This window comes from Bradysia coprophila, chromosome II, assembly GCF_014529535.1.
Source record: "Bradysia coprophila strain Holo2 chromosome II, BU_Bcop_v1, whole genome shotgun sequence".
NCBI lineage: Eukaryota > Metazoa > Arthropoda > Insecta > Diptera > Sciaridae > Bradysia > Bradysia coprophila.
The window spans coordinates 6,291,796-6,306,328 of record NC_050735.1 but is presented as its reverse complement, the minus strand read 5'-3'; the positions used below and the strand labels follow the sequence as shown (position 1 = coordinate 6,306,328).

Here is a 14,533-nt window from a genome sequence, read left to right as displayed (position 1 = left end):
TTTTATCAAACTTTATCGGTTCTATATTTTGAATTAGGTTTTCATCACGGCATAGTAAAAGAAAACCTGGCAGGAGCGGTTCATTATTGAAACGTCAAATGGACCTAAAACACTGTATGAAAATTAACTCAAATGAACACTGACATAAGGTCACTAGTCAAACATGCGCTCTTGACTGGCTTACTTTTACTCCGCCGTGGTTTTCATGAAATACTTAAAAAATAAACTATTTGAATTGGATAGAGCGACGCACTCAAAGCATGAGTGGTACTCTGAATAGGGTACTGAAACTTGACAGTGTGTAAAACAAGTAAAGTAAAAGTAAAACATTGTGTACAACTGTAAAACATTAAAAAAAACCTTTTCTTACAAAAATAGAACTCTATTTAGCAGCCGCCGACTATGATCACTTTTGCTTGAAGTGCGTTGGCTAGCAGAGAGATAATTTATTTGACGACTTGGACATATATTGGTCGTAGTACTCTCCCACAAGCTTCCTCTATCTGTCGAAGCGGCATCACAGACGCCAAATTATCATCTCTCTTTTGGCTAGAGTCATTGACGCTTTTCGGTTTGCCTTATTCCATAATCTTAGACTCGACTTTGGTATGTGCTTTTTTGATGTTACACATTTATCAGAAGAAATTTTAGTAGTTTCGAACCACCACTCTTTGATCATGTTCAGGTGCTAAAATAGACAATTTCGCACCTCACTCATAAGACATTCCATATGCAACTCTGGCATAGATATTTATCAAATTTGTCAAATTACCTATATGTTTTTAGGGAGGTAGGGTTCTCGCACAAGCAGATAAAATATAGTTTTGACTGCTTGCCTTCGGCTCTTTCTAGGAACCTCTCACACGCTAAAAAAGACTTTTAGTCCTAGGTACGAAATTGTAGAAAAATTCGGAATTTTGTTTTTGTTAAGTTGCCTTTTTCATAGAAATCTCGTAGCCGCTGTCGCGATTTGTGTGTCACCACCTTTTGATCAACTCAGAGTTGTCTGAAATTGTTCTTTCAGAACCTTGACCTGCCTAACCTCCCCAAGTATTTGTACTTTGATCATAATAGTGTTAAATCCAAGTAAATGATGATAATTGGTACCACTGCATCGACCGACACATGACAGGTAAAAGAATAACATAGGCTGAGGTTTTAAAATAACCAACACTTTACGACGCCTCTGAGTTTATGTCGAAGGCAGTGACACCCAAATTTTTCTAGAACACATAACTTGATGGACTCAGAAGAGAAATTTTTGTGTTTACTCAAAATTTCTATGGAAAATATCGAATTTTTAGGTGACTTCACCTGTTCAGAACACACTCGTTTTTACAGGGTAGAAAATATCTACTTTCACCTTTGTTTTTGTTTTGAGAAATGGTGCAGCAAATTGATGTTATTGTTTCGTGGAGAAAAACGGTTCATCACACCTCGCACATATGAAAAACGTTGCGTTCAGCTCTGGAAGAAAGTAGGTAATTCTAACAAGAACGGCGTTTTGATTGTTTGATTATATTAATTTATTTTAGTTTCTTCGGTTTCTTCACATATGCGTTCGCTGTGCACCAGCGCAGTGTTGTTAGCATTTCGTTGATAATCCCACTCGTTTATCGAAAGTTGAATGAAAGCAACGCTGAACTAAACGAAATGAACCGATGATGGATTCTAGCCACTTTGACATTACAGTTGGAGACGGATTCTGGCGCGCATTTTGTCAAACGAAAAACATACAGCCGATTTGTTAGTTACTAGTTTCCATAAAAAAACTTGCGTTTTTGGCATTATTATCGTTTACAAATTATTCCTTGGACAATTGGTGAAATAATCAAAGTGAAACATATTCGTCTGGATAAAGAATTATCAACATAGCACTGCAATCGTGATAATTTATCGACAACGTTTACAATAATGGAGAAGAGAATAGAACTAGAAAAACGAGGCCGGCCTTCAAATCAGGTCAGTGGATTGCATTTTTTGATAAAAAATTATTCGAAATTTTGCCATCGGTCCATTTACAAAGCATGGAAAAAGAATTTACTTTCCCCAGTAATTATCTGAAACGTAATCCATGGCGACTAAAAATATAGGTTAGAAGCGATGCGATTCTTTGGTACGTTTGCTATTTATTATGTGTTTCGCGATGTGATGCTATATGGAAAAACGTGTTTGCGCGGTTTAATGTAAAAATTGAATGGAAAAACTGAAAATTGAAAACAGATTTTCGTTTTTGGGGTTAGTAGCCTCCCAATTTTCCTATTTGTTCGCGCGCTACGGATATACTAACGGGCGAGTTTAATGGTATGAATGCATCATCAAAATGCTTTAAAGGTCAAAAAGATATCAAAGCCCTCAACGGTGTCCGAAACCGAATCATTTTGTTCAATGAAAATATTTTCAATGGTTCTCCAGTACACGTCGCGGTCATATTCTATTTAATTTACTTTTAATTAATTGAAAAATCCAATTTTCTTCTAAAAAATTTTTTCAACCGCCATTGTGTCGATCTCATCACAAAACGATAAAACGGTCATATGTTAAAAATTGCTGGTTATTCTGTCATTGAACCATATTCGACTTTAAGAACATTTCTACCGTGAAAATTGTCGATCTGAAATTATTCCGAGTGAAAGGAAATTTCAGTTTTCAATGAAGTTCCCTATCACTTGCAAATGGATTTTAAAACACGCGTATTATCGATGTCCCCTATCCGAATGTTTATACCACGCAGTAAAATAAGTACATCATACTGTACCGATTTTGATCTGCAAATGTGTCTCTGAAAAAGAATTACATCTGAAAAATGAAAATTCAATCAATTTTACCGTCTTCTCGGCGGTTTGACGGGGTGCGTGTAACATTTCAAAATATTATTGCTGATGATGATGTCGAGAGAACTACGACGTAACTTCAATATGCATTTCAAGCGTTCATATACATATAATACAACATACAGTTCATACCACCACATTTAACTTGACAGATAGGTGGCCATTATTGTTGCTGGGACAACTTTATAATATTCTGGTGTACAGTCTTTTCTCTAACATTATTACGTTTTTGGCTTTTTATTTTTACGAAAACGAAAATGGTAATTCGATGCAAAAATGAAAACCATTTTTGCCGTATATTGATCGCCTTATTCCATTTCGTATCAATGCCACCGATGCCACCGTTATTTGTTTTAAATGATTTTTTTTTTGTTTTCGGTTATATTCATTTTTCATCAGGTAATTTAGGGTGGAGTGGCGTTGATACGAAGACATGGCTTCTTGTTGAACAAGTAAACACAACTGTATGTCTTTCTTTTCGTCATTCGATATATTACAACAAAACGGAGTTAATGTAGTGAGCATGTCTCGCTCTGCTGTTCTTGTGTAGCATTGTATTCGTCGGTTAGATGTTGTAGGTATATTCTTCGTTCACTGTACAGTATAATCTCATAAAAAGCGTATCTCGCAACTCGCATGTTTTTTATTGAAAAAAACTGTCTGTTTGCTTGTATTTATATACTGCACAGTGTTGTTGATGGTTATTTTGCGATGGATTTTCTTTTGTAATATTTAGGTGTAGGTTAGACTATATAATACTCATCGACATACACAATTATGAACTCGTAACATTCTGATTCTCATGAATGGATTTTTTTTTTCAAATGAAAATTCGAATGCACTTCGTAGAACGGAAAAGAAAGGAAAAGTTTTTCTATTGGAGTGGTGAAGAGTGCCTCTTTAAAAGCGCCTCTTGTCGACGTTTTATTTTTCTCTTACGTAACGTTTGTTCAAAGTTCAATATACATACAGATGGCTTCTTATTCTTCGTCAAAAGCATTTTCGTTTTGCGTTTTTCATTCTCGTCTTGCGTTACGATTTTAATAGAATTTTTGTAGTTCATCCCTAGCATGTCGTGCCATTTCACCATCGCCAAACTCAGCTGATCTCCTACCATTTTCAATTTTTATTTATGCGAAAGTCACTGGAACTTGAAGCAATGTTGCTGACGAATACAAAACTTTACTTCTTATCTATCATTGTCGCGAAAGACGATCACTATTTATATATGTCTTACGTAAGAGTGTACTGTACCTCAATCCAAAAATGTGTACTCATTTAAAAAAACCATTTTAGAACGAGATGTCTGTCTCATCATGGATCAACCCGTTTTAAAACTTCATTCGGGAAAATTAAGCAATGAGTCATCTATGAGACTGACTGTCTTTTCAATGTGTTGCTATTGACAGTGAGATGTTTTGCATTTGCATGCGATATTTTCTTTAATTAATTTGCCGATATAACCGTCCCAGTTACATCTCCACCTGTGAACCAAAATAGCACAGTTTGTCTCAACTGTGTTAAGGAAAATGGAGAAAAACCTCTGACCACAGTAACTCATTGAAATTGTCTTTAATATGGCGTCGACCGCACTTAGTATCACGAGAGTATCACTCATTCCTTAATGACCGAATAGAAGATTTAGGTAGAGGAGACAAAACCCCTAACAGTGACACTGTCATAACGTAGCTACCAAACGAATTTCCGACAATTTTTCTTTAACAAAGAAAGGAAAATTGACCCTTGAATTGTCACAATCAATTCTTTCAATCGAGGGGTGCCGCACTTCTTGGTCTAAATCGTATAAGATTCCCCACTCGGGAGGTCAGATTTTCATTTTCACAACGCAGGAGGAAAAATAGTAATTTTCTCCCCTCCGCTGAAACTCCGGAAGTCTTTGTTGTTTACCTCTGGAAAAAAATTGGAAATTGCATTTTGTCTGGTGACTTGTGGCACTCGCTTCGCTCTGGCAAATAACACCCTAGAAATGCAATTTCCAACTTTAATTTCTTCGTTGAGCCAATAACTATTCCAGATAAACAAAGTTTTTTAATAGTCGACCAGAAAATCGAAGAAAGTCGAAACCCTCATTCATAGCTATTCCAGTCCAAGAATTGCAACTCCTCGCTTTCAACCTTGCAATTGAAGCAATCAGCCTAAACAATGCAAAATTTCCATCGATATATTTCAGATCACAGATTTAAATTTGGACAACTGTCGGAGCACAAATATCGTGGGTCTAACAGATGAATTCACTGCATTAGAAACACTTAGTTTGATAAACGTGGGATTGACAACACTAAAAGGTTTTCCAAAGCTACCAAAACTAAAGAAATTGGAACTCTCGGACAACAGGTGCGTTTCCGGTCGTTGTGACTTGATTTGTGAAATTTAACAAAATTGAAAATTTCCGCAGAATTTCGTCTGGTTTGAGTAATTTGACCACAAGTGCGCCAGAGCTAACTCACCTCAATTTATCTGGCAACAAAATCAAAGATTTGGAAGAATTGAAACCATTGGAAAACTTTAAGCATCTAGATTCGCTAGATCTATTCAACAATGAAGCCACATCAATGGACAGCTATCGGGAGAAAATTTTCGCATTAATTCCATCGCTAAAATTCTTGGACGGGTCAGTAAATCACTGGACTGGGTGACAATGTGTTTTGGTTTTGTTAATGCAGACTTTTTGCATTCGTAGATATGACGCCGAAGAGCGTGAAGCCCAGTCGGACGGAGAAGATGATGACGAGCTGAATGGAAATGACTCTGAAGATGACGGAGGTAAGCTATAGGAATTATCAAGTCTTTGCGTCTTTGTGCAGACGTGAAACCATGGGGAAATGGAAGAAATTGACTATGTTAGCGTAACAGAGCCTACTGTGCTAGAAACATCTGTGATTCAATCGCCCTAGGTTCAGATTTCGAAATATGTCCAAATTTATCGTGTTGTACCATAACTATTCTCCGGATGAATTTGCTCTTTCCATAGTAACAGTTCCCGTTGCGATTGCTACAGACATTTACGCGGTCGAACACTAGTTTTGATTCGAATCGGCTTCTTAAAAAATTGTCGAAATGTTTCAAGAGCCAAGATTCTTGCCTATACCAACTCATTCATACTCATTTCCTGCCTATGAATATTAAGGCCAGGCGAAGGGGCCTTATATCGCAATGTAAACATTTAAGATATTTTCACAGATATTTTGCATCCCGGTAGAAAAATCATTTCCATTTTTCCCATTTTTAAGAATCAAAATCGTCCGAATCCCAAGAAAGTTGAACATCAAAATCAAACATTTATCTGTTTGATTTCAGAGAATTGCGCCTTTTCCATCAATGGCATTGAAATTGATTTAAAAGAATTAGAAATTTACGAAAAGCGTCTAGCCGAGAAACGTCAAAAGCATCCAATTACCCAGTCGGTAGCGAATGCCGATACCGAACTGGACGATCTAGACGACTACCTTGATAAATTAAATACGGCTGCTGCTGCCACAGCATCGTCGTCCTTGCAAGATGCTACGGATACTGTGTCGAATAACGAACAGCAACCGCATCATGTTGGCTTAGAGTGCAGTGATGCAGAAACGATTCAGCAAGCGTCTTTGCCATTACTGTTATATGGTGTTATGAGCATAATATTTGTCCTCAGCACCGTTTCGAGACAAAATAACATTTGAGTTTCAATAAACGGACATTGTGTTGCATTTGAAGCACCGTATCGTTGGAAATGTTTCTTTTCTTTATTAGTAAAACTGAACTGAATTTGCCCCTGACTTTCCCATTGAATCTAAAGTGTACTTGTACTTTGTAAAGGAAGGTGTTGAACCAGATCTTAAACAATACCGTTGACAACAATAAAGGGTGAGAAAACGTCTTAAAATTGGTTGATGAAGAACAGGGCTCTCTTTAAAATAGTCATAAATGTTCGCTTTGGGGGCACACAATCAAATCACGGAGCCGGAGCAAGATGAGAAACTTCTTTTGCTTTAACAAATTCCTTATTTTTTAGATGATATCGAAATCGGCGATGAGGAAGACGATGATGATGACGTCGATGAAGAGGAAGACGACGATGATGATGAAGATAACGGGGATGTGTCTTTAGCTGACGTAAGTTGTTTTGCTTAAACAGAACCGTTCTGTGAGCTCCATTTTTACACCAATGTTTCGCATCGTTTTAGGTATATAACGACGATCTCGATGAAGACAATTCTGATTATGTCGAAGAGGGTGAAGGAGATGACGATGACGATATTGATTCCGACGAAGACGAGGCCAATGAAAGTGCTACCGGTCAACCACAAGAGCCTGCTGCAGGTTTGTTAAAACAATTTTTTCGTCTACTGTTATGTGGAAAAGATTCACGGGAAAAATAAGAGACTTCGGTGGAACGGGTTGGGTGATATCGAAAAAATGGTCTGACATTTCTTATGAAAAGTGTCTTAAGTGTTCGACTTAAATGGTCTAGAATTCCGACTTTTCCGACCTCCAATTTACATTGGCCAAAAGTTAATGATCAATTGATGTGAGACTTAGACATTGTAACTTCATAGAGTATCGTTTCATTGTGATATTAAAGTAGTTTCGATTTCGTTATCACTGTGTCGGCTTCCATTAAGAAATTATGACGCCGCCAGAAGAAAGATTAAAACTAATGAGACTTATGGTTCCCCGACAGTAAGTACCCTTAGAGAATTAGGAGCAGCTAATAATTCAATTTTTAGAAGTCATAACGGGTATTAGGTAGTATAGAAGTCTTGATTCGGAAGTTCGACCATTAAGTACCAATTAGGAATTTTTGAATTGGCTTTTGAAACGCTCAAGGCAGAGTGATGACAAAATAAATTATGGCGCCTGGGACGGCGCTTCGACGTATAGACTGTTATGATCAGAGCGAGAGAACCGAAGACTAGTTAATTATAACTTGCCTTGGAGTACTTGAGCTAAGTTATCAATGACAGATGGGTCATATGAGAGAAATTACCTTCATTTCTGTTCCACATAGCTCAACTGTCATTGACGTGGCTCATTGCGTTAAATGGAAATTTAAACAATGCTGTACAGTGAAACAAACAAAATATACACCGAAAGTGAGCGAATCCTCTCTTTCAATCGATATATTGGTATTTTTAGAGATATGTGAACACTAGTCAAAGTTTTACTCTCATCATAGTCAATACAGTTAAAACCCAACCAAATTTATACCCCGATTTCCTTCAGCTGTTTTTCAGCTGATTAACTCATACAACATTACTCCTACACGTATGAAAACGATTTTAAAACGCGCCTATGACAATTAAACTTGTATATACACGTAAAATATAAGGCAGTGAGGCTGTATGAGTGGACCAGCTGATATATACAATACTAACTCACTGAGTCAAAAAAATCCCAATTCCACCTATGAATCCATTGGAACATATGAGCGGGGCAACTAAAATAAACATTTTTTTTTTGGTTTATCGCTACAATTTAAATTTTCTTTTGTTTTCAGAAGAATCACCTGCGAGAGGAAAAAAGAGAAAGCATGATGGTTAATGACACTTTTTTCACATATTTTTTTTTACATTAATTGAACACATTTTTCAAAATCAAAACAAAGACGAAGAACCAACAGTAATTTCGCATTTCACACAACGTATATATAATCCATTTTACAGGTTGATTTTGTCAACACAATTAATTAAATTCCGAATGATTCTATACCGCGGCGTATATTATTAAAAAGAACACAAAAATCATTTTATGTTTAATTTTGCAAATTCAACCAAAAATAAAACACAAAAAAGGATGCGAAATTGAGTATAATTTTTTTTTTTATTAAAAAAAAGCCGTGTGTTTTCAAACAAACAAACAAAAAAAGAAGAAAATTGAAAATTAATAAATTAATTATTTGATAAGAAAAAGGAAAACTACACATTTCTCTGTATTTGTTAAAAAAAAATCGTAATTTTTTTCTTAAATAAGTTTTGTTTAAATTAATAAATCAACAACACGAAAAACTAAAAAAAACGGACCGGCGTTTTCACTCATTCTTCAAAATTTTGAAGAAAGTCTCATCAACGCAAAATACGTAAATAGTACATCACATACTGGTTCGGATATTTTCATTTCCACAGGTGTGGCGTTTGCAGCTCCCGACATTCTTGTGGGTTAGAAAAATGTCAGGATGCCGTCCATTCCAAGTTAATCGCCTGGGAACTTATATTCGTTATATTCGTTTTAAGGTAACTGAAAGTCAAAAATCATTTTCCTGTAACCTTTACCGTGCGCAACAAGACATTAAAAAAATCTAAAAAAGTCATTTTTAAGAAGCTGATGGTATGACGCGAGCTGCTCGTCGAAGTGTTCAAAATTGCCTTCCGTTGGGAAGAGTCACAATGGACACTACCACCAGTACAGCCCTTGCGGCCACTCACGATGTTGATACTTATATGCCCACAGTGGCCTATTTCCAGGCGTCCCACTTGTCCGAAATGTCCGAAATTTTACACATTTGTCCGAAATTGTCCGAAATGTCCGAAATGTCCGAAATTTTCTTCAAGATCTGACCAGATTTAAATATTGAAACCTATAAAAGACTCCAAAAAAAAAATCGCCTGCGGCGCACTTCATACATTTTTCAATTATAATTTCCATGTACCAATTCTTTGTCTTAAAATTTATATCAACATAGATGAGGGAGTAAATTAATTTTACGTACATATGTACATATGTACAACCCTTTGAATTATTTGAATTAAGATTCGTCCATCAGTCAACAACAGTCATTCGCTAATTAAATAAGTGTTTTACTAAAAACGATTTTGATTAAATCGTTACTGAATTTGTTAAGGGCAGATTCCGCCAATAACGGTCTGTTGAGTTACAATTTTTAAGACTGAAAACTCTAGTTTCAAGAAAAAATCGTAGTTTCAGACTGATCCTTCCTCTATTGCCTCAAAGTGTTAAAAATTTGATCTGAGGTAACTGGTCATACAAAACTATTGCAATTGGCGGAGGTCTGCATTTTCAAACCCATATTCTACGGCGATCTCTATCAAAAAATTTTTTCCGCCAACAGCGGATTTGTTCCATAGTTTTTCACGCTCTATCGTCTCCAGCAAGTTTTTTTTCGTTCACCATAGAAACTCAGGCGTCCGCTGATAGACGATTTTACAGATTTTAAAATTTACTATCAGCGAACCGGCGAGCCGCCCTTAACTTAAACTACTTTCATTTCACTCGTCACAATCCGAGCCTTCACATAGATATTTTAATAATCGATGAGATAGACACGCTCTCCTGGTTTCTTCAGGATAACTTTAACTTCTGAAGGCAGTCAAATTCAAAAAACTCTGCATCCCATATTGACAAATTTTTAAAGATTTTTTATTCAGTAAGGGAATTATCGATATTGTCGAATTTTTTAAGTTACTTGGAACTAAATAGAAAATTTGCCTGCCTGTGGCGTATCGAGCTTCGAAAAGTAAAAATACGACTGATGTTTTGAAGGTCGACGTATTAGGCATCTAGCATAAATTTGAAGTGCGAACAATAGTACATTACTAAACCCGTGTATAGTATGGCGTTTTACTTTATGAGCGAGGGAAAGGGTTTTCACTAGTGAGAGAAAGGCTACATTCCCTCACTAGTACAGTAAAATACATTTCTAAGCATTAGTACAAAATTTTTGGAATTGAAGTCGTCTGCGGTAAAAAAGTATGTTGCCTGGAAGTTCAACTAGTTTTATTTGAAGAAACCCGTTCAAAAATTTTTCTTTCTTTTTTAAATATTTTCAGCCAGGTTTCAGTTAACCCTCAAATTTAACAATACTTTTAGTAAAACATTTTTCAAGTCCTATATACCAGTTAATGATCAATTCATGTCACGTCAAAATATACTCCAAACAAATTTTTGAGTTTAGAATTTGTCACCAAATTCTGCTGATATAAAACGTTGAAATTTGGTGAGGGAATGATTTTAAATGTCTCACAGACTATTCCTATTGCGATTCTTTAGTGAAAACTGGAAAACATTTGTCCGAAATTTTTTCTGGAAATGTCCGAAATTTTATACAAATTGTCCGAAATGTCCGAATTTCGGACAGGGCAAAATTTAGTGGGAGGCCTGCCTATTTCTTTCTTAAATTCTGTTGACTACGAACAAATCACACTTTTTTTACGTACTTTCGGGGAGCTCAATTTTTGCAAAACCAGCTTGACAACAAATCAAGTCTTTTTTACATGCAAATTTATGTCTTATTGCTTTAGCCATGTGTCATGACCCACAATTAACTCTTCTAGCAATCCATAAGCTGATCAAAAATTAGCTAAGTCATTAATTTTGGCTTTTTCTAAACGAAAGCGATAAATTCAACTCAGTGTCAAGAATAAAGGTATCAGTACTCATTTCTGGGCTCTTGAAAAGTCATATTATATGCGAAAATATGTTGTTTCTATTTCTAACAATTCTATTTAAAGTAGTTTAATTTTCATCCGAAATTCAATTTCAGGTCATCAGCTCAGGTCAGGTCAAAGTCAATTTTCTTATCAGGTCAACCTGACCTGACCTGTTGTAAGTTTAAATTAGGAACAACGTTTTTCCTGACCAATATGGGAAATAAGCGACGAAGTTGCGATTTTTCAACGCTAGTTAGGAGAACGATATTATCTCACAAAAAACGATAATATGACCACATTGACCGTGTAGAAATGTCGCCTCTACTTTTTGAAGTTAGTTCTGTTTTTTCGACTAACAGCATTCGTCTGTGTTCAGTGACTCAAAATTTTAGTTTGGTTCAGTTTTAGTAAATATTTGTGAAGAAGTGGTAAGGGACTTCGGGTGGCTTTGTATTGGAAGCTCATCGTTTCCAATTTGTTTGTTTTGAATCTTTGAGACAATTCATAGTAATTGAAGCAGCAAGTTGTGAAATGTGGTACACCGTAATATAAACCAGTTCACGACTGGATTATTTAATTCATAAGCAGAGTTTGGTAAGATCAAATAAAAGGTGTCTCGTAGCTCCATTCACATAAATTACAAACAAAAAGAAGCTTCATTCACCACTTAAAATAACGATCCAGCTCAGTTTCTCAATACATTCAACTCCTTCACAGAAGTTGTTATGAGTCAAATGCAAGGAAGAGCAAAGCGTAAAAATTCCAAAGTCTTGCAAGTTGTGCAAGAAAGCGATATCTGCGCACCAATTGCGAATGTATTCATAAAATTGGTTCATGACGTTATACAGTAGAAATATTTTAAACAGAGTTCTATCACTGATGTCACAATAAAAGCTCATTGAGTTTAACCAACGCACTGTCCAGTGCTTTGGTTTACCATTTCTGTTTCTGGTTCCCTCAATAAAATCAAAGGAATTGTTTCGGAGAACATCCACTGCGTCATTTCGTTAAAGAATGCATGAAACTAAGCAATTTATTAATCATAATTTAATCATGTTTAGAGTGGATGAAATTCAAAGTTCCGGAACTACTTTCGACAGTAAGAAATTTCATTTTACGTGCCCCCTGTGTGGAAACACATTTCCTACATGAAGAGAATCAGAAGAAATCTGGTGTTGTTACATTTACAAACTCCTGTACTTTGAAATCATCGATAAAACTAATACATAGAGACGAAGTAGCTATTTACACGGCTTTTGGACTGAAGGTAGATTTTTCCCCCTCTATTCATCGGAAAATTCCAACTTCAACGCAAATTATGTGCATATCTATGGAAAATTTTATTTTCTCTCGTGTGATTACATCCTTCGCCTTCGGCTCGTTGCTGGATGTTTCACACTCATGCGGAAACAACAGCCACGTAATAACTACTGTGTGCTCGCAATCTCGAAACAATAATAAAATAATTGACCAGCACATAAATCAGTGTTGTTTTTGATGATGCAGCGCAAAAATAAGATTATTTCAATTTCAGATATACTGTGTGTTTGTCTGATTGAGACAAGGAATTCTTCGAAAAAGTTTTTTTTAAGTTGGTTAAATCACTGCACCAGAGTATAGTTCAAAGTGGATAATATACATCGAGTCAGTTTCAGTTTGCACATTTTTGAGTGAGGGTTTTCTCGTGCTCATGACATTTATATTGGAGATTTGAGTTCATTTTGCACAAGAATTATGAAAATAAATTGGTTCTTTGTGATCGTTCTGTTGCTTGTGAATTGTACACTGATTCAATCGGCAATGATGTACGGCGGCGGTAGAGGTTTCACTAATAGTAGGTCGCGTTTGTATGGTCGGCGCAGATTTTATCGCCCGAAGTCATCATCTAGAAATTACTACGGCAGATGGAAAGTTATTGAGGCAAAAGAATTCAAAGAGAAATGGGTTGAACCACTTCGACCACCTGATCGCTCACTGATGGAAAATCCAAAGCGGCTACAGTATTTAGCAGCGAATAAAAAGGAGGGAAAATCGAATATAGGCAGATTACTGTCGGGGACCTAGCAGCGACAGTCCAGATGCTCAAACATTCTACGACAGTCGTGATACTTACAGCCTGAGGCATTGCAATTTCAGCATGAATTTGCTTCAACTTACGTGTTAACAAATTTGACTGTATGGGATCACATGACAGCAAGTTCATGCTGAGATTTCACAATGCCCCGACTGTACAAAGTCATTTTGTGAATTTTTTTTTTTGATTTGGTAAATATATTTCTTCTTATTTTTGCTCTCTATTTTATTTCCACGTTGCGAATTGGCAAAGTACTATCAGAGTAGAATATGTGTAAGGGAAACGTATTGTAATGTAGTGCACTTGTGGATGAACCTTTGTCGCCACATTTGGTATTTAATGTTGACATTCACCAGTCCTAAACATGTATTGATAGTGAAAGAAATGAAAAGGAATTTCCAGCATAATTTTGGTTTGGTTCTTGAAGTGGAAATGTTGGGTTTTTTTAGTATGAAATTATGATCCAGCTAAGTTTTCAATAAATTAACCTCTATCTCAGAGGTCTTTTTAATGCCTTAAATTCAGAGCAAAACGGACAAACTCAAAGCACGCTTCAAGTACCTTGACAAACTCCAAAGTTTATTCCCAAGAAATAGAACAAAGAAAAACATCTGCGAACGATTGTATGAAGGCCATGAGTACCAATTGCGGATGTTCATAAATGATAATCATTATTTTCACTAACGTGACAGTAAAATTATTTCAAACGGAGTTCCATCGCCAATGGCACAACAAAAAGATAAACGTTTGTAATTTCTCGTTCACTCAATAAAATCAAAGGAAATGTTTCGGAGAATGTCCACTGAGTCATAGCGGTGTGTTTGGATATACCGCGCCGTTGTCTCGTGCTACATTTTTTAAAAATTAGGAATTATCACATTTTCATTTTCAATAGATAAAACATACGTAAAACGAAAATGTGATAATTCCTAATATAACTACTGTATGCTCGCAATAATCGAAACAATAATAAAACAATTGAGCGGCCGTATCCGCTTCAATTGATTTAAGTGTTTACATGCTTTTGTTTCCCCTAGGGTCGAAAGTGGCTTATTACACACCTAGGGAAAACTAAAAAAAATTGGTTTCAAAAGCATGATGTAATGTATATTACTGCCATTAATTTAAGGAAACATCGAGGCTTGCCGAGAAAATGTAAGATATTTTATCGTGTAAGCGAAAACGAGACATCAAAAGGCGAATGACATGTTTGACACATTACAGAAGAAGAATTTTCG

At 36.0% G+C, this 14,533-nt stretch overlaps 1 protein-coding gene across 3 annotated transcripts; it reads left to right on the top strand.

Annotated features, from left to right (window-relative positions):
• Window positions 1-1,665: 1,665 nt before the first annotated feature.
• On the top strand, window positions 1,666-8,567 carry LOC119069226 (acidic leucine-rich nuclear phosphoprotein 32 family member A). 3 transcript variants are annotated; one of them, XM_037173268.1, is made up of 7 exons: window positions 1,666-1,962; window positions 5,026-5,189; window positions 5,251-5,466; window positions 5,536-5,618; window positions 6,850-6,950; window positions 7,022-7,157; window positions 8,335-8,567. In XM_037173268.1, the coding sequence occupies exons 1-7, from the start codon at window positions 1,915-1,917 to the stop codon at window positions 8,376-8,378; spliced, it is 792 nt and encodes a 263-aa protein (XP_037029163.1). In that variant the 5' UTR covers window positions 1,666-1,914; the 3' UTR covers window positions 8,379-8,567. The 3 variants fall into 3 exon arrangements, with proteins under 3 accessions (XP_037029163.1, XP_037029154.1, XP_037029171.1); XM_037173276.1 differs by having other exon boundaries at window positions 1,682-1,962; window positions 8,338-8,567; XM_037173259.1 differs by lacking the exons at window positions 6,850-6,950; window positions 7,022-7,157; window positions 8,335-8,567 and adding an exon at window positions 6,153-6,556 and having other exon boundaries at window positions 1,677-1,962.
• The last annotated feature ends 5,966 nt before the right edge of the window (window positions 8,568-14,533 follow it).

Excerpts from the sequence above, each read along its gene's own strand:
- LOC119069226 (XM_037173259.1), top strand. The coding sequence starts at position 1,915 with ATGGAGAAGAGAATAGAACTAGAAAAACGAGGCCGGCCTTCAAATCAG. Across the intron at positions 1,963-5,025 it reads GAGGCCGGCCTTCAAATCAG|ATCACAGATTTAAATTTGGA; the intron begins GTCAGTGGATTG and ends GATATATTTCAG. Across the intron at positions 5,467-5,535 it reads TCGCTAAAATTCTTGGACGG|ATATGACGCCGAAGAGCGTG; the intron begins GTCAGTAAATCA and ends TTGCATTCGTAG.